Source organism: Tenrec ecaudatus, chromosome X (assembly GCF_050624435.1).
Source record: "Tenrec ecaudatus isolate mTenEca1 chromosome X, mTenEca1.hap1, whole genome shotgun sequence".
Lineage (NCBI taxonomy): Eukaryota > Metazoa > Chordata > Mammalia > Afrosoricida > Tenrecidae > Tenrec > Tenrec ecaudatus.
The window spans coordinates 40663324-40683590 of record NC_134548.1 but is presented as its reverse complement, the minus strand read 5'-3'; the positions used below and the strand labels follow the sequence as shown (position 1 = coordinate 40683590).

General features: G+C 38.9%; 1 protein-coding gene across 1 annotated transcript in view; it reads right to left on the bottom strand.

The window, feature by feature from the left end:
• Positions 1-315: 315 nt before the first annotated feature.
• The window catches only part of PRRG1 (proline rich and Gla domain 1), a 98167-nt gene continuing 78215 nt past the window's right edge, over positions 316-20267 (bottom strand). The window contains exon 4 of the mRNA XM_075538917.1: positions 316-4323. Coding sequence (XP_075395032.1) covers positions 3838-4323 — 486 coding nt within the window. The 3' untranslated portion in view covers positions 316-3837. The remainder of the gene's footprint in view (positions 4324-20267) is intronic.

Sequence of the window (20267 nt, the reverse complement as noted above, 5' to 3'; positions counted from 1 at the left end):
CATAATATGGTTAACACACTGCAGAAGAAATCACCTGGGTTTAAAAATAGCTTTATTTAGCATACCAAAAACACAGAAACGTAAGAAAACCTTACCTATTATAAACATAAAAATAGTTAAATACCATAATTTAATGTAAACCAAGTATTTTAAAATATTATAATAAAATGCATGCTATTTACACAGGACCAAGTTAAAGCTAACTCCATATTATCAGATCATCAGTCTTGAAGCCATCATTAACAACAAAACATATACAGCACCTCTATTCGCACTGGTCAACAGACACACCAAAAAAGGAAATAAACAAAAATAAAAAGAGAAATCATTATATTTATTTTCAACAGATACACAACTCATAGTGACATGCTGAGCAGAAAGGCACAAAGTGCCCATTCTAGACTTTCAGACCCAACCTCTGCATATGGAGGCTTGTAACCTACTCAGATGGGGACCATAGTCTATTCTTCCATTTAAATACAAGCCAGGTGAGTCTATTTAGTCACCACATAAGAAAGTTACTAAATATATTTTTCAAAAATAAACCTTTATTAAAAACGATCAAAGGTGAGTGTAATATCAGTCAGGTAAGAAAGACAAAGCATACAAAATATATATTATTCCAGATAAGTCCCTTAATTATAACAAATGTTAAGAGACTCCTTTTATAAAACCAGATGGGGTAAAGATTTTTTTTAACTCAAAATCTAAACCAACTAACCTGAACTAATGTTTCTTAAAGAAAGTGGTATTGTGTTTAGCCTATCACTGTCATATGCAAACCACTGTGAACTTTGTGGCTGATGCCAGTTATCATTATGGGCGAGGCATTGTTCAGTTTAAGCAAGTGCCTTTTGTTTCCTGGACCCACATTCGACTTATGCTGCAATTTAGATATCTCTAAGAAGCAACATTATAGCCAAGAATAGGAGCTTAACATGTAAAAATTGCAAGAATTTAGGAATAGAACTTTCTGCTCCTACATTTCATCCTGTGGGTCCCCCCCCCACCTCTCTATTTTTTTAATCTCCAGACCACTTTTTCATCTTAAAATTTACTGGGGACCAAAACCTCAAAGTGCTTTCTTTTATGTGGCTCTTATTTATCCACAGTTATCACAATTGATAATAAAACTGAGAAAAAATTCAAATTCATTTTAAAATAATAAATCTGTTACATGTTAACATAAATAATGTTATGAAAAATATCTATATTTTCTTTTTTAAAAAGGCTTCTGGAAAGAGTGATAGAGTGACATTGTTTCACATTTTTATAACTTTATTTTGGTGAAATGGCAAATGTCTTTGTATTGTTATGAAAATAGTTTCCATTGGCCATATTTTGAATACTGCTGGTTTAGCCTAGTGCTTGACTTTAATAATAAGAAAAAGTCCATATAATAGAAGTCTTAATTTTCATTTAAAAATAAACAGAAAATCTACATATACACACATAAGTCACTAGATTAGAAAAATCCCACATTCAGCTTTAACTAGGCCAAAATGGCCATGCACTTATGGCCAAGTTCAAAACAATATTGACATTTCTGCTAAGACCAGAGAGAAGACCATAAAAGTCATAGAATCCATTTGTTTAACACACCGTATAGACTCGTATCACACTGTATAGACTCGTGTATAAGCTGAGTTTTTTCAGCACATGTTTAATGCAATTTTTATGGTAAAATTAAGTGGCCCAGCTGATATTCGAGCAGGCTTATAGTTGAGTATATATGGTACATGCCTTGGTTTCCTAACATTTCCTTAATCCTGCTTGGACTGGCTGTCTTCTCTAAATTGGCACAGCACTGATATAAAGAATGATAAAGAAGGGTAAGGGTTCAACTAATAGCCCACACATTCAGATTGTGAACATGTTAGACATTTATGAAGCTCTAATTCTGGCTATATGAAGGATCTGTAAATTTTAGGGAAACTGAAGGGAGAAATTCTTCCCAAAGCACTAGAGTGATAACACTACCACCTTACCCACAGCTAGACTTCACATTTAACCAAGTACTTTCACACATACCATCTCCTTTGACCGTTTTAAGCCCCTGGAGAAGGGCAGGAGAGATGGTAGAGGTGAGGGATTTGAGGCTCAGAGATACAGGGTTTGCCCAAAGTAACATGGCAAGTATATGGCAGAACAAAATAATTTAGGTCATATGACTCTGAGTACAGGATTACCCCCAACAGTCTTCTTTCTTTGGTTCCAGGGTGTAGTGGGGGTAGGGATGGGGGAGAGGGGGTAGCAAGATGGAGGCAGGAGAGAATAAAACATTCAAAACTAGTATTTGTTATTTTGCCTCATAAACCATTTTCTCCCAACACTAGGAAGGTTTGGATTGGCACCGACATTTCCCTGAAAGGATCTAATGTATTTTCTACCAGTGAGTATACTATGGGACCTCATATGAAACTGTCTAAACTTTTCCATTCTGAACCAATTTATGTAAGCAGTTCACTTATCTCTTCTCTCCATTCCAAGAGAAGAAGGAAAATAAAAAGCAAGCAAAGCTGATAAAAATACCCAAGGAAACAGAAACCATCATGAGGTCTAGATGGGGTTATAATTAGGCTTAGTGTATATACCTGGCACAACACAGACATTGCAACCTTATCCACAAATGGGAGGGCAATGTAAAAATGACAGTTCTTAATTTAATGGAAAATTGCCTTCTAATCATCTTGAGGCAAAGACTTTAACCTAAACAAAAACATCAATACATTCATCTCAAATATTGCATTCTAACTGAACTCTTAAGTGGTTGGAGAGACTGGTGGTAGGATAGAAAGTAAAATTAGAGTAAAATGACAATGAAACAGTAAAAGAAAATAATTATAAGCACGTATGAGTAAGGAAGTAATCCATCTCCATTCCCTGTCTCATACATATGACGTTGTTGGGTGCCGGCAAATCGGTGTCCAGTTCATACAATCCCATGTGAAAAAGTAGAAATGTCCCATCGACTTTTCTAGGCTTCCTTTTGACAGAAGCAGATTGCCAGGCTCTCCTGCAGAGCTGCTGGTGGGTTCGAACCACAAACGTTTCCGTTAGCGGCCGAGTGTTTAACCATTGTGCCAGCAGGGCTCACTCTAGAACTATTTCCTTGTCAAAGAAACCCCTCCATGAGCAAGTCACTACCAATGTCATGAGACAGTCAGATATGGGAGTCAAACACTGCTCAATTCCCAGGGTGGTGGTTAGCTATAAAACCTGCCAAGTGCTACAAATAACCAATGATTTTCTTGCTACCCACCATAAGTTACCATTTATTGCTCACACCTTCTCTCTACGATGTTTCTAAAATCAAGATTTACTACATGCATTTTTTTCCTTTTAAAAAAAGCCAGTGAGAGAATTCATGCTAACTATATCTTATTTGCAAAATTGAACAGCATGTTACTGGCTATCTATTACACAAATTGATGGTGCCCCTTCCCCTAATTTTTGTGAGTAATGATCTCTGTACAGGTGATTGAGATATAATAGCGCTTTAAGAAACTTGCATATATACTGTGTTGATACACACATGTATATATGTATTACATACATATAGATACATACACACATATATCCATACAAGTGTCACTGCATTACATGAAGACCTCCATGAATATGTTATTTTCTTCACGTTTCCACTAGTAAAATGCGCATAGATAATGACTTTGCAACAAGAAACAAATATAAAGAAAATCAAATCAGAAAGTGTGAAGTGGTATGCTGTAGGAGTCCAATCAAACAAGTCAATGCAAATTTATGTAGTGGTAAAGTGCTAGAAAGTTCTTTCATTAGTAGTTTAAAAATGGTTAACATATAAAGATCTTTGCGGCTTCATTTGATGGTGGTGACCACAGGCACCATTGCAATGGCACTGGCTGAGTTGGAGTTGACGATGTCCTCATACTCCGGGGGTGGGTCTAAATGAGGTTCTGTGTCACTCCTGCGAAGGGTCACCTGGCCAGTGGCCTCCTCATAGGTCGGTGGTGGGTCACAATTGGACAATCGAGTGGAGACAGAATCTGAGCGACCAACTACATATTCCAAAAAGCCTGGAGACAGCCCACTGCTATCATACATTTCATCTGGCTGAGAAGGAGGAGGAATGATATTCAGGTGCTGAGGAAAAGGGATGTGGCCCTCAGTTACTGTCTGTCTTCGAGTTTTGTTTCTCAGGAAGCATCGCCAGATTAGGAAAATGACGAGGAGGATAATGAAGAGGCCAAAGATTAACGGAAAGGTCAGGTAAAACTGAAACCAATCACTACCTCGCTTACTCTCCCCTTGGTGTGCTTTGCTGTACGTGTTCCAAAACTCCTTCTGAAATACAAGACAAAAGAAATCAGAAATTAATATGATGAAAAGGTTGGAAATATCAGATGGCCGAATGTCAACTTTCAAGGAACATAATGAACAACAAAACTCAAACCAAATCTATTGATTCCAGAGCTGCTTGAACATACAACATGCACTTTACAGTCACTGCAACATTGGTCTCGAGTCAAGGCCTCTGTTCGAAGCTTTACATTTGACTAATTGATTTTCAGTTTCACTGTATATCCGCTGCTATCAAGTCAGCTCTGACACATCACAGGGCTTCTTAAACTCTCTGCACTAAAGACCATTTTTCACCCAGGCAGACATAGATAGATGAAATAAGTACATAAGTCAAACACAACTTTTAATGAAGTGAATGGTTAGTACTGTGAAGTACAACATCTAACTTTAGTGATTTTTTTTACTACAAATGCATGAATCAAACGATTCAGTTTTTTTAAATAATATACTTTTTGGAAATTGCTATTGTTTTCTAACAAAAGTTTAGATAGTTGTACAACTATAAAGAAGATAACATTTGACGAGTCAACAGTTTCATGTGTGCATAATTCAATAAAACCAATGATATCAATCATGTGCAACCATAACCAATATCCCTGTTAGCATGTGTTTTCCATTCCCAGAAACACAACAATGATCTTTTCCTTTTCCTATCCCTCCTCTTACTGCGAATCACTATTAAACTCTTAAGTCTATACCTTTGACTATTTTAGGGATTTCATATTAGTGAAATCATACGATATCTGTTCTATGGCTCACTTTACTCAGTATAATGTTTCCAAGATTTTTCCATGCGTTGGCATATATCAGGACTTCATTTCTCTTTATGACTAATATTTTATTGTACATACATTTATCTATTCATATGTTAACGGATACCTGGGTTGTTTCCATTTTGGGCTATTGTGAATAGTGGCACCATGGATATTGGTTTAAACTTGTCTGTTCCTGTTGCTGCTTTCAAGTCTCTTGAGTATATAGACCTAATTGCTGAGTCATATCGTAGCTCATGTGTAACTTTTAAAGACACAGTCATACTGTTTTCAAGAGTAACTTCACTCGTTAGCACACCCAACAATGAGAGTTCCAATTTCCCTATATTCTTAATATTTGTTATTTTCCATTTTAAAATCTTAAGCTACTCTAGTGTGAGTGATGTGGCATCTCATCATGATTTTTGTTTTATAGGGGTGCTAAGAATTGGAATTGATTAAATGTTTTTTTGGTTAATGGATATGACACAGTGAGTGCATCTATCCATGTGATACACAGCTATTGGTAAAATGTCTGATTAGGTACTTTGCCCATTAATTGATTGAGTTGTTTCTCCATCTGTTGTTAAGTTGTAAGAATCCTTTATCTATTCAAGATACTAAGCCCTTATCTGAAATATAAAGGTGCTATAAAAAGTTCATGGAAAAATTCTATTATCTTTTACCAACAAACTTTTTGAAGGGCCCTGTAAGCTTCCAAAATTTAACTCTTTCTATAGATTTCCTTCAATTTGCTCATAAAATCATAGGAGGAAAAAAAGCATGAAATACAGATGTATGATACTTTTCAAAAGTAATATATGTTCCTAAAACTGCATACTAAAAACAAAAAAACCCTCAAAAAACCCTGCATACTAATAACTCTTTTTAGAATTGTCATCTTGAGGGTTTCCAAGTCTGACATTTTAATGATTATAAATATATATTAAAAATAAAATTTGACCAATGCAGAAACATAGGAAAAAGAAAAGTGACCCGTAGTTCTATGAAGGAGTTATAACCATGGTATGTATAAACACTGTAAGCATGTCGGTTTAAATCATTACAAGTTTTATATCTACTCTTTCTCCCATATTTAGGAGGGGGTACCCTCAAAACACCAGAATGGCACTGGGTGGAGCAGAGATTTCAAAGCACACCTTTTTTTTTACCCACTAGGTGAGCATCAAGCAACTCATTCTCTGTTAGTGTACCCTGTGGCGTCGCCTGGGAAGGTTCTCTCTGGTCACAGTGAATTTTTTGTGATGGCTGATTTAAGAGACAGCATATGGCTATTAAATTTTGTTTCCTGCTCAGAAAAAAATGTCACAGAAATTGCTGTGATGTTGAACACAGCTTAGGACGGTATTATGGGTGGGGGGAGGGGGAATCAAGTGTGCAAGTGGTTTTCTCATTTCTAAAAAGGTTAAATGTTGATTGATGACAAACCTCGTTCTAGACGTCCAACAACTTCCGAAACGGATGAAAACATCAACGTGTTCGTTTGGAGTTCATTTGGAGTCCATTCCACTAGGTCACACTGTTAATCAAGCTTTCTATTTAGAGATTCTGAAAAGACTGTGTAACAATGTGCAACAAAAAGGGCCTGATTTTTCACAAAAATGCACCTACTCACCCAGCCATCTCATTGCTCCAATTTTTGTACAAAACAAAAGCATGCCTCTCTGGTCCCATGTGTCTTACTCACCTGACCTCGCTTCATGTGACTTGTTTTTGTTTCCGCGAATGAAGATGGAGCATAAAAGGATAGCGATTTCACACCAAGGGCTCAAGTAGAAAGAAAATGTTTTGAAAACGATGATGGCAACAAATGTACAGATGTGCTTGACACAATGGATGTGTGTATGAATTGTGATACGAGTTGTATGAGCCCCCAATAAAATGATCTTAAAAAATTTAAATACATAGCTTTGAAAAAAAAATTCAGGTTTATTTTTTGGGGGGTACCTCATTGTATACCATCTCATGAGCTCAACCCTAAATAAAAATACAATTTTTATCGATCTGTAATCAAATTGAACTGGAAAGCTGTAATCAAAATTTTAATTATATGCATATGATTTGCCTACACAATAGATAATTATTTCATCTGCAGATAGAATGTCTCTGTTTTTCTTACATTCTTTTCCCAGATCACCACTTCTTTCAACTTACTCAAGAATACCAATAAAAAGAAGTGATTTCCACATAATTTTACAATGTAACCTTAGATAAAAATCAATAAAAAATATATTTAATATTATCCCCGTTACTTAGTGATAATCAAGTATTAATAATATATATGAATAGGACTATTTTATCCAATTATGGCTTGTATAGACTACTTTCTTTGGTCTCTTTGGCATGCTGGGAAATAAAACATTTACAGGTTTTCTGTTTTCCTTGTCAGAAAACTTTTAACGAAAATTATATTTAATAAGGATTAAAAACAAACCAAGCAAAAATGTACTTACAAAACCAAATTTCATTTTCCCCATAGTAACTCACCACACCCAATGTGACGGATAATTTTGTCGATTTGAAGATATATACAAATATAGGGGGCGTATCCAACCTAATAGGTCGCATCCTTGGGGGTGTGGCCTTTGCATAAGGAGGACACTGGAAACCTCCCCCTCTTTCTACCTTTCTCCTTCCTGCTTGCTAGCCACCCAGAGAGCTGCCAGAGCCCTGCCATGTTTCCCTGAACCCTGATCAATGAGCCTTTGCATCGACTGCCTTGTGATCTTCCTGCCTTCTGCATCAATGCATGTGACTGAATGAGTCTGAATAGAGACTTACGGACTAGTATCAGATTTACAGACTTGAGTTGGACTGGGCTGGGGATGCCTTTTTGACATACAATAAATCTCTTTCTTACACATACATGTGTGTGTGTCACAGGTACATTTTGATACCTGGGGAGTGGGGTACTAGAGGAACAAATCATGAAATGCAGAGTGGAGGCTTGTCAGACCTCTGCCTTATAGCAGTTTTTCTTCTTCGGCTGGCTGGAGGTCAGCTATGGCCACAAATGCAGTTTATTCAGTTTTTTCCTGGAAAAGGCGTCAAAAGTAAAAGTTTTGATTCTTAGAAATTGTCTTTGGTTATTCCTAACTCAAATGGTGCATACGAAGGTACTGGATGTTCATTTGTACCTGGGGAATGAGCGGAATGGTGAAAACACCTCTTGAACTTCTTTAAGGCAAGAGCCATACTGTTTAGTCAACATGGCTGTCGGAAGGGAAGGCCAGTTCCTGGCTGATGCAGTCAGAAGCTTAAGGACATATTGCATATGAATGGGATAGTTTAGATAAGATTGAATTTGACTGTTTTAAGAATTGTGTTTAGGATCTGGCTGTACTAGGATTATACTTATTTCTTCTACCTATTGTTGTTGATATAATGGGTGTCAGAAATGATTATTGTGAAGTATGACTAGAGTCTGAAAACCCACTGCCTTCGGCAATTAGATTGGATCTGTTAAATGGGTATAGGAATTGCCAGTGAAGCATGCTTAGAAAGGGTAAGCCCCACCCAGTGCCTTGGTGCTCAGGATATTTGCATTTGAAAAGATTTACCACTAAAGTTGTTGGCAGACTACAGAGGAAAAAAAGGAACCATGAGCTTTTTGAATTTTGAACTAGTGGTTTGGTCCAGAAGCTGGACAGATCTGGAGCAATAAACTCTCCTCTCTGGCAGTTACATATCTTTATGTCAACTTGAAGATATATCAAAGTGTAGGGATGACATCCAACCTCTCAGTCAGGTCACAGCCTGATGTGCCTCCTCCTTGTAGGCGTGGCCTTCTCAAAAGGAGGGCCCAGGGAATCTCGTCTCTCTCTCTCTCTCTCTCTCTCTCTCTCTCTCTCTCTCTCTCTCTCTCTTCACCTCGCTGCTCACTGGCCCCTGAGAGCTGTCAGAGCCCTGTGATGTTTTGATGTTTACATGGATCTGTGTGACTTTGCACCAGCTGACCTGTGCTCATCCTGCCTTCTGCATCATTGTTTGGGGCTTTGTACATCTGAAAAGGGATTTATGGACTAGTATTGGACTTATGAACGTAAGTTGGACTAGGCTGGGATGATTTTTTGATATAAAACTCTTTCTTACACATGTATAAATGTCACTGGAGTGATTTCTCTAGTCAACAGGGCCTAGCAATGTTGGAAATATCATACCTCTTCCGAAATGATGAAATGAAGCCCTGAGTGGTTAAATAACCATAAGTCGGGGTTAACTTGTGAATTGTAGAGATTTGTTTTGAACCAAAGAGGAATAGTATCAGAGCAAATCCACAAATTGGTGACAAATGGAATTAAAAGATAATAGACCTTTTTTCATGAACTTTTTAAAGCCCCCTCATTTCTTTTCCTTTTGCAATCATTTTATTGAGGCTCATAAAACTCTTATCACAAGCCGCACGTCCATCCATTGTGTCAAGCACATTTGTACATTGGTTGCCATCATCATTTTCAAAACATTTTCTTTCTACTTGAGCCCTTAGTATCAGGTTCTCATTTTTCCCTTCCCTCCCCCATCCTCCCTCCCTCATGAACCCTTGATAATTTATAAATTGCTATTATTTTTCCATGTCTTACATTGACCGAGTATCCCTTCACCTGCTTTTCTGTTGTCTATACCTCTGGGAGATATGTGATCATTTCCCCTTTCTCCCCCTACCTTCCCCTTACCCTCCTGGTATGACTACTCTCACTCAATATTGGTCTTGAGGGGCATAGCTGTCCTGTGATTCCCTGTGTTTCCAGCTCTAATCTGTACCCATGTACATGCTCTGATCTAGCCAGATTTGTAAAACAGAATTGGGGTCATGATAGTGGGGGGGGGGGGTGGAGAGGAAGCATTAAAGAACTAGAGGAAAATTGCGTGCTATACCCTGACTGGCTTGTCTCTGCCTTGTGACCCTTCTGTAAGGGTATGTCCAATTGTCTATAGGCTTTGGGTCTCTACTCCGCACTCCCCCTCATTGACAATGATATGATTTTTTTTTGTTCTGGGTCTTTAATGCCTGATACCAGATCTTGTCAACACCTTATGATCACACAGGCTGGTGTGCTTCTTCCATGTGGGGTTTGTTGCTTCTCAGCTAGATGGCCACTTGTTTATCTTCAAGCTTTTCAGACTACAGATGCTGTATCTTTTGATAGTCAGGCACCATCAGCTTTCTTCCCAACATTTGCTTATCCACATGCTTTATCTTCAGCCCCCCCCATTTCAAAAGAGCAAATAATTTTAAAATGTTGTCTTTTTGAGGAAATGACTGTTAGTGGTTGATAAATTATGCATATAGTGGGAGCAAGATTCTATAATAAATGACACATTTTAGATCCATCTTAAATGTAATGTGAAGAAAAGGGGCATGAAAGAGTCTCAGCAGTTTTAGGTCAGGCTAAAATTACACAAAGAAATTCAATGCAAAGGTGCCTAAGAAGTCTGACAACCATTTTAGAGGGAGGATATTGGAGAAGAGTCTGATTCACCACTCATAACCCAAATCCAACTCACTGCTGTTTAGTTGATTCTGGCTAATAGCAATCCTGTGTAGTTTTGGAGACTTTAAATCTTTCCAGGAGCCGACAGTCTCTTCTTTCTGTTGCAGAGAGACTGGTGGATAAACCACCAACCATGGCACTATCAGCACCAATATTTACCTCACAGCACCTTCAGAGAGCTCCTGTTTCACCGCAGAAATCCATACAGGTCAGAATTCATCAGAGATTTGGTTCTCTTTTTATAAACTGTGTACTTCTCTGTTTGGCCTTTTCTCACTAGCATTTATGAACAGAATGTGAGTGTCAAGGTCTGAAAGATTCTCTTCACAACTGGAGAGAGTAGGGCTAAGCAGGTTTCACAATCTTGTATGAATTAACTCAGACCTGACTAGTGAAACTTGGAAGTGGATGGCTGCCCCGATGAGTTTCTACTGCTCTGGAGGGCACAAGAGAAGGTGTGTACAGCATTTGTGTGGCTTTTGCCTTTTCTGGAACAACTACAGCAGGAAAAGAAGGAACAACTCACTTTAAGAGACCCCAAACTAAAGCCACAATTCTAACTCTAGAATCTGCCTTGTCGGGGCACATTTATATTTAAATTAGGGTATTCTACCCAAGGAAGTTGCAAAACCAGCTGTTTTCCAAAATGTTTAGATCTCTTCAGACGCAGGAAGATTTTTAGGGGAAATGAGTGGATTTACACAAATCACTTAAATTTTGGTATTAAACTCTTCTATAAAATAAGAATAAGAAGATCTAACTTCTGAAGTAAATAGAAAATTTATAAAGTATAAAGCACTATAAGGGGCAGTTTCAAGAAGCTCAAAGGAGGGTGAAAAGACGATAAAATTTTTCCCGAAGTTTTCAATTCACTTCATATAAACAGGATATTACATAGCCCCTAGTAAGGTATGAATGCAAGGAGCCCTAGTGGTGTAGAGTCTTATACCTTGGGCTGCTAATCGTGAGGTCAGCAGTTCGAAGTACCAGCAGCTCCACAGGAGAAAGAATGAGACTTTCTATTCCTATAACAATTTATAGCCTCGGAATCCCAAAAGGAGAGTGCTGCTCTGTCCTATAGGGTTGCTATGTGTTAGAATGAACTCAATGGTAATGAGTTTGCACTTCCTTCTTTTTTAAAAAAATGTATAGAACACAATGATAAATAATAGGAAGCATTAGCTATGTTGGCAGGAGTTCTAGTTCATTTAGTTTTATTACCAGTTGAAGACAACCTATTAGGAAAAGGAAACATGGCAAAGCTTTATGGTCCCTTATCTAAATTAATCACACACTACTTCTTTGCAAAGTGGCACATGGTTACATAAAATAAAAGCTCTTTAATTTAGATGTATTATGAAATCTGTTAAGGTCTGGGTTCAGACCTCTCCTTAGCTATAGATTCATTTTCTACTACCTGCAGGACATGATTCTTGATGCTTACCAGGAATCTCAGATATTATCAGATAAGCCTTCCTACCCAATAGCACTATTAGTAACCCAGAACTCAAGTCCAAATCACAAAAATAAGTTTATATTCTCCATCCCCCATTAGGTAGTTCCAGTTCCTTCTGTTGATGAGTCCAAAATCTATCTGGAATTTGTCTCTATGTCTTCATTTCCTCAGTCATACCACAGTTCATGCCACTGTCCCCCATCACCTAAACGCTCTCTCCTGCCCCACATTCCTGAAAGCAGCTAGAGATGCAACTTTTATATTCAGTGAGACTACTCTAGTTTATGTTCAAAACACAAATTGGAATTTATGATTTTGGCCCTTCTACTGAATTAAATCCCACCCCCTTCCCTGCCCCCTCATCTTTGGTAGCAAGTTGGTTTATTTGTAGAAGTGGTCCAAAAGAAAGAACACACTAGTGGACATTTTGCTACTGTAAAGCAGCAACAGAACACATCAAAGTCCTATGAGGCAGAGGTTAGACATAGCTTCTTCATCATTTCTTCATGCAACCTTTGCTGCATGTAACTATCTACTTCTCTGCTGGCTGGTTCTGTAACTCATTTCAAAGGCCACGTAGAACTCACAGACCAAACTGAAATTATGTGGTTAATTACAGAAGTAAAAGGTTACAACTCAGGACCCAGTTCAGAAAGCAGGCAGTTTGAAAGTCTCCAAACTCCTCCCTTCTTTAGAACCGGGCAGCTCTCAGTCTTGCTAACAGACCCCTTTGATACATGCACACCTCTCTGCCTTTGATGTCTACTGAATTCGCCTCTCTGCTACTACCTGTCCCAACTCATGGCCAGTGTAGCAGCCTGCTCGCCACTGGACTCCCTTCTAGAGGGCGGGCGGGGTGCAGGGCATCCAAGGCTACTCGCCTTCTTCAGTGTTACAGCCCTGGACTTCAATTAGAGCTTCTTCGGGGCGGGGGTCTTTTGCTCCATCTCAGTCTCTCTCCCTACTTCTGTTGTGGTGGTGGATTGAAAGTGCAGAACTCCTAGTTAGTTTCAAGGTATGGTGCTTAAAGCAGGACCAGTTTAAATTTGCCTGAAGGTTGGTGCAACACACCCAAATTTTAAGATCAGAGCAAACAATATATTTTGGTACCACATAATTTTACTGGAATAAATGGCATATTGGAAGAGGAAAAAAAATAAAGGAAAGTGAATATGTTATAGCTACAACTACAACCACCCCATCCCACCCACCTTTCTTATACTCATCATCAAACCCACTGAGGAAGAATCACTTCTAGATCATATGGACTCTACAGAACAGAGTAGAGTGGCTCTTAGGATTTCTAAGGCTGTAATCTTTACTAAAGCAGACAGACTGCTCCATCTTTCTCTCCATATGAGAGACTAGTGGATTCAAACTCCAAACTTTAACACCCCAACTCTAAGCTGACTGCTTAACTGGAGGAACCCCCAAGCGCCTGATGTAAATATCTAGGCTCTTATGAAATATCTTTTCCCTTTCTCCACCTGTGGAGGCCCCCAGCTGCCTAAGGGTGGGGTTGGGGGATTCCAGTACTTCCTCCTCCTGGAGACCTGTAGGGAGACTTACCACATTCTTCAAATTCAGGAGTGTTCCACACACAATATTGATCACAAGACAAATCTAACTCTGGAAATCAATTGATTTTATTGGAAAAATAGCAGATTTGATAGAGAAAAGGGAAGTTGAAATCTTGCAATTGCATCTGTTTTCTGTCTCCTCAAAGTCTCCTGCTCTTTCATCACTGCTCTACTTTGGGATCCCCACCCAGACCAGTAATTCACAGTTTTCGGACTGTCACCTTGAGGATTAAGCAGGGATCATAGGCAGTAGTGTTTATTGCCCAGTTAAGTAGGGGTGAGAAAAGGTCACAGGAAGGCAGGGACAATTGATCTACCTTTCAAAGAGTCCTTTTTTAATCTCCTAGTTGACACAGAACCCTCTCCAGTGCTTTTCCTTAGTTGACTGTTTTCTGAAATTTCTCTGAAAGTGTTCAGTTTTCTATTACAGGAAGGTAGCATCTAGTTTTTCTACTTTCCTTGAATTCCTTAGATGACTGTTTCCTGTGTGCTATTGTTGTCTTTTTGTTAGGTAAGCTAGCATAGGCTTGGGGCGTCCATTAACGCATGCCCATTGGTCTGAGCTACGGAAACAAAGGAGTGGCACACTGCACATGCTCAGAGGTTCAGGTTTCCTGCCGGGTACGCATGGGTGGGCGCTGCACCTGGATTGGCCCACCTAGGCCAGGTGAATTAAGTTCAGCCAATGGGGTTGACCAGAGGTCCTCTACAACGCCTCCCCGCGGAAGCATTGAAAAGGCAGGAGCCCGGAGTCAACCGTCAACCAGGGGATTTTGCGTGACTCTGCAGGCAGGCTGCACGTTCTGGAGGAGCCCTGTGGGTGAGAAGCCCTGTGGGTGCCTGTGTAAAACCCGAAACTTCTAATGCTCATAAAACTCACTTGGATCACAAGCCAGGCTTTGGCGTGAATTCTTTCTCGTGCGGAGCCAAGGACTGAGGTATATGTATCCACAGAGAGATCTAACATTTTCTTTGTCTGTGTGTATAATTTTTGTGTTTAATCCAACACTATGACTCAATTATGTTTTTTTACTTCTAAAATTTGAAAATGTTTATTTTCTAAATATGCATGGTCTAAAACATATGCAGTTCTCCTCTCTGCAGGCAGCCTATGGGGCTACTGTTGGCTTTAATACACATAAACTTATTCTCTCACAGTTTATGAGGCTAGAAGTCCATATTCACATGTAATCAGCTATAGAGGAAGGCCCACTTTGTTACTCTTTGTTTCCTTCCAACACCTGTCAGTTTGGTATCTTTTGGAGATCTCCATGTGTATTAGCATCCGTCTTCCCAGGGCCTAGGTGATTTGCACTCAGGGACCCTGATTACAAAGGACCTGCTCCATTCTTTGCTCTTCTTTCTTGGTGGTAGTATGTATTCCCTGCTCTGCTTAATCATCTATCCTTTTTGACCTTGTAAGACAAGCCACGGCCCAGGAAAATTCCCCAAGTATTATATCAGGTCGATGCAGGAATTAAGTGTGGTATATTCCACCCTTATTCCTCTTACAATTGATTGACTTATCACATCATGGGGTTGAGGGCAGATCACCACAAAACTGTCCCACCATTGAGAATCATGGCCCACCCAGGTGACATGTTCTGGGGGGATACAATTCCATCCATGAATAATCAGGAATAAAAGGAAGAGCAAAAGGGAAAAATAATAGTCAAGAGATGGATGAGAAGACCCTTGAAGACATATTCTTTAGAATCACATTTTCTTATCTAAACACGGGACCCTTATCAAGAATGGTCATGCTGAGTTGTTACACAAGTATAAAAACATTTTAAAAGGATTCAAATAATATTAAACATGTCTCCTGACAACATTGGAATTAAAATAATCATAGATAGATAGATAGAGTTAATAGATAGGTGAAGAAAATCCCCAAATATTTAGGAACCAATAAATCACTTGAAAACAAACCATGGATCAAAGAAGAAAAAAAGAGACTTCAATATTACTTCAAACTGTATAAACATGTAAACCAAACTTGTCCACATTTATGGTGGTAGCTAAAGCAGTTCTGAAGTAAAAGTTTGCAACACTAAATTCTTACTTCCAAAAACTGTCTAAAAAATCTAATTTTCCAACTTCAAGGCACTAGATCAAAGAAGCACTAGATCAAAGAAGCACTAGATCAAAGAAAGCCAAACACACTCAAAACATACAGAAGGAGTTAATGATAGATAGCAACAATAACGAGTGAAAATGTGTGTGCCTTAGGATGGGGGATTATCAATAAAATTCAAAGTCAGTTCTGTGAGATTAAAAAAAAGAATTTTTTAGATACACTTTTCAGGAAAAAAGAAATGACACAAACTTCCATTATCAGGAATAAGAACATAGTGCACTACAGAACTTGAAAAGGGATCAGTATTGCCATGACAGACTTAAGACTCATCATGACATTCACAGCAACTGGGAATTATGTCACTGCCCAAATATTAGGGTTTTCTTAGCAAGCAAGAACAAGGGAAGTGGCTGTGAAGTAGTTATCAGTAGTGTCTGTAGTAATAGGAATAGTGTTAATCAATAATCGCCGTTATCAGCATAGAATAAAATAAGGTGCTTACTGTCTGTAATGTCTGGGATTGTTGCAACCGATGATCAGACTGCAATGAGCAGAGGATCTCTAGGTTAAGGGAAGAGAGTAGAAGAGTGGCAAAGTACAGACAGTATATACCATGAAAGAAAAAATAGATATTTAAGTAAAATATACATGAAAATGATCAGGGGATAATTGTTTATTTGGTTGTAAGAGTTTTCCCTATATCCACATATTTTAAAACAGAAAATAGCAAAGTGGAATGGAGCCATTTTAAACAAAACTAACATAAAATCCAGGTTTAAGAGGACATAATTTTTTTATTCTTTTTGTCCATCTTACTCATTAGTATGCACCTAGGTCTTTATATTACAATCTGCCCTTCAAAGTGATAAAAATAATAAAAGTGTAGAAATGAAAAATGCCATTAACTATGTTCGATATAACTCCCCACTGTTCCATCACCTCTCCCTTATCTGACATCTCAAATTGGCACAAAGCATTATCAGTTTATTTAACTTAAATATAGTACCCTTGAAAATAATCTCAACATCAAACAAAACAATTTCATAATTTTCTAAAAGTTCTGAATGACAGGAAATCTAAGCCTATCCCTATATTCCTTCCAAGTTGGCCCAATTATATTGTAAATTCTAATAAATTTTCTTCTCTTTAAGACAGTCTGTCATGATACTTGATCAGTTGTCCGGCATCAAAGAACAAAAAATCATATCATTTTATGCTCACCTTCCCGATATAATCAACGAAGACAAATGTGTGCATAAGCAAATGTGGGGAAGAAAGCTTATCGTACCTGGCTATCAAAAGATATAGTATCTGGGGTCTTAAAGGCTTGAAGGCAAACAAGTGGCCATCTAGCTGAGAAGTAACAAAGCCCACATGGAAGAAGCACACCAGCCTGTGTGACTACGGGGTGTCAAAGGGATCGAAGAACAAAAAAAAGAATATAATAAATGAGGGAGAGTGCAGAGACCCAAAGCCCATCTGTAGGTAACGGGACGCCCCATTACAGAAGGTTCACGGGGAGGAGAGTAGCCAGTCAGCACGCAGTGTAGCAACAATGAAATATACAACTTTCCTCTAATTCTTAAATGCTCCTCCAGAACTATCATGATTCCAATTCTACCTTACAAATCCACTAGACCAGAGGATGTACACTGGTACAGATAGGAACCGGAAGAGTGGCGATACCGGACAGTGGCAAGAAGGTGGGGTAGAAAGGGGGAACTGATTATTAGGATCTACATATAACCCCCTCCCTGGGGGACAGACAACAGAAAAGTGGGTGAAGGGAGATGTCGGACAGTGTAAGACATGACAAAATAATAATAGTTTATAAATTACCAAGTGTTCGTGAGGGAGGGGGGAGGGAGGGGGAAAATGAGCTGATACCAAGGGCTTAAGTGGAGAGCAAATATTTTGAGGATGAGGGCAACAAATGTGCTTGACACAATTGATGTATATATGGATTGTGATAAGAGTTGTATGAACCCCCAATGATTTCAAAAAAGACCATCTGTCTTGTGCCTCACATGTGCCGGCTACAGGTAAAACGGTGATGTATACTGAGTGAGGAACCCAAACCCACAAGTTTCAGTTCCGGTCAAATCTTGGACAGATCATTGGTCTTTTTTTGCACTCACAATAATCATTCAAAGACAGAAAGAATATCACCAATTTTTCCTGAACCAATAAGTGTTGTTCCAAAACACTTTGCAAATCCCAAAGCAGCTTTCAAAAATGACAACCAAGAGTAGAGAGCAACCACCATTTCTTCCTTAAGGGTTGTTAGTGGCAAAGTGAGTTTCTCGGTGAGCTCCAAGGTCAGAAGTTTGGGCTTCGAATTGCTCTGAGGGACAATGATGAGGTGTCGGCTCCCACAAAGATTTGCTGTCTCGCACAGCTAGAGCTGAGGGCCTGCGGGAAGAGACTACGTATAGAGTAGAATGCCTTATGGGCACGAACCAAACCCAACTTTGGGGCTGTCATCAAATAAAACAACAAACTCACTGCCATCGAGCGAAAGATGACTCATAGCAACCCTATGGGGCAGAAACAAACTACTCCTTATAAGTTTCTGAGATTAACTTTTACAGGAGGAGAAAGACCTATCTTTCTCCCTTGGAGTGGCTGGTGGTTTTGAACTGCTGGCCTTGCAGTTAGCAGTCCTATGCATAAACACTATGCCATCAGGGATCCTTGGGCACTGATAGGCAGTGCTAAAATAGCTTTGTAACACTGCCCAAACAGGACCCAGGCTATGGGACCTCATGGCTGACTGGCTAAAGACCAGAGAGAGTTGTGCCTAACGATGTGGCTGAGAAGAAGCACTCCTGACTAAAAATCTTTATCTTCAGTATTTCTGATCCTTAATAAACCCCATAATTGTGAGTATGGTCTGGGAGTTTTGTGTGACCATTGCAATGATCAAACCCAGAGGAGACATAGAGCGTGCCATAGGAGGAGAGTGGTTGCTGTCTGACTTGTAAAAGATGGTTGGAAGGTGAAAGAAAGCATGCCTGGTCTCCATCTAATAGGCATCAGCCCTGGACCAATGTAGAATTTGATTCTGTCTTCCTTTGGTGAAACCACAGGAGATCAGACACTGCCCCCACACCATTTTACAGCGAAGGAAAGTAATTTAGGAAAGGAACAAGAGGTTTTCACACAAGATAGAGATATAAACATGGTGTCATTATCATTTACTGGTGAAGATCAAAGATTATTGCCTTTGCTATGGATTACAATTCAATATGAAGAAAACAAAAATTCTCACAACTGGCCAAATTAAAGAGTATAATGATAAATGCAAATATATTGAAGTTTTCAAGAATTTAATTTCACTTGGCACTCATTGTCCAATAAGCATTAGACTGTGAACTATAAAATTGGCAGTTCAAAGCCACGAACCGCTCCTCAGGAGAAAGATGAGTTGTGTGTTGCTATATAAAGATGTTCAGTCACAGAAACACAACGAGTTGGAATCAACTCCATGGCAGGGAGTTTGGGCTTGGGTTTGTATTTTGAAGCAGCATTCTGGAAATTTAGCAATGCAAGCATCGGGCAGATCTGTGGCAAAAGAGCCCTTTTAATGTTTCCAAAATCAAAGATGTCACTTTAAAAATTAAGGTGCACCTGATTCAAGCCAGGGAATTCTCAATTGCCTTGTATGCATGTGAAAAACTAGACTGAAGAGGAACTGATGCATTTGAATGATGGCACTGGTGAATATGACATTTACTATGGACTGCCAGAAGAACAAACAAATCTATGTTGGAAGTACAGCCAGAATGCTCCTTAGTCAGGATGACAAGACTTTGCCTCACGTATTTTGGGCTGGAGTTACCCAATGCCAGAAGAAGGACATCATGCTTGGTAGAGGGAGAGTGAAAAAGAGAGAGATCCTCGGGAATATTGACTGATAAAGAGGCTGTAATAGTCTTTACCATCGCAATAATTTGCAGCTGGTATCAGATCAGGCCGTGTTTCCCTCTGTTCAGTCCACTATGGGTCAGAACAGACTTGCTGGCACCTGACAACAAAGCATTTTAAGCCAAGAGACTCACAAATATCAATAGAATGGTGGGAACATGCAGAGCAGAGAAGAGGAAGCACTTGAGGGAGATGAAAATTTAAGATAGATATATGTTATTGTTTTATTTTTATAAGATCTATCCAACCTAATGAGAATAATTTTGTAGAGGGAAAAGGTATTGCTGGAAAGTGCAGAGCAATTACTTAAGCAATTCTTTCATAGCTGAAGGAGTTTCTTCTATTTGCTTAAAAGATTTGCTGAACTGTAGGATCCTGTCTGTGAGCCGGAAAATACGCAGAAGCTATGGGATGGATAAGAGTCAGAGACATGAGCGTTAACAGCATTGTTCACCTTGAGAGGCAATGGCAAAAGTCTTTCAAGCAGTAAAAGATGTCAATAAGGTAACAAGATATACAATTAACACATAAAAATCAATAGTGTACAAACCACATATCAGACAATATACTTGTACCTAGAATATATAAAGATCTTTCTAAATGCAACACTCAAAAAAT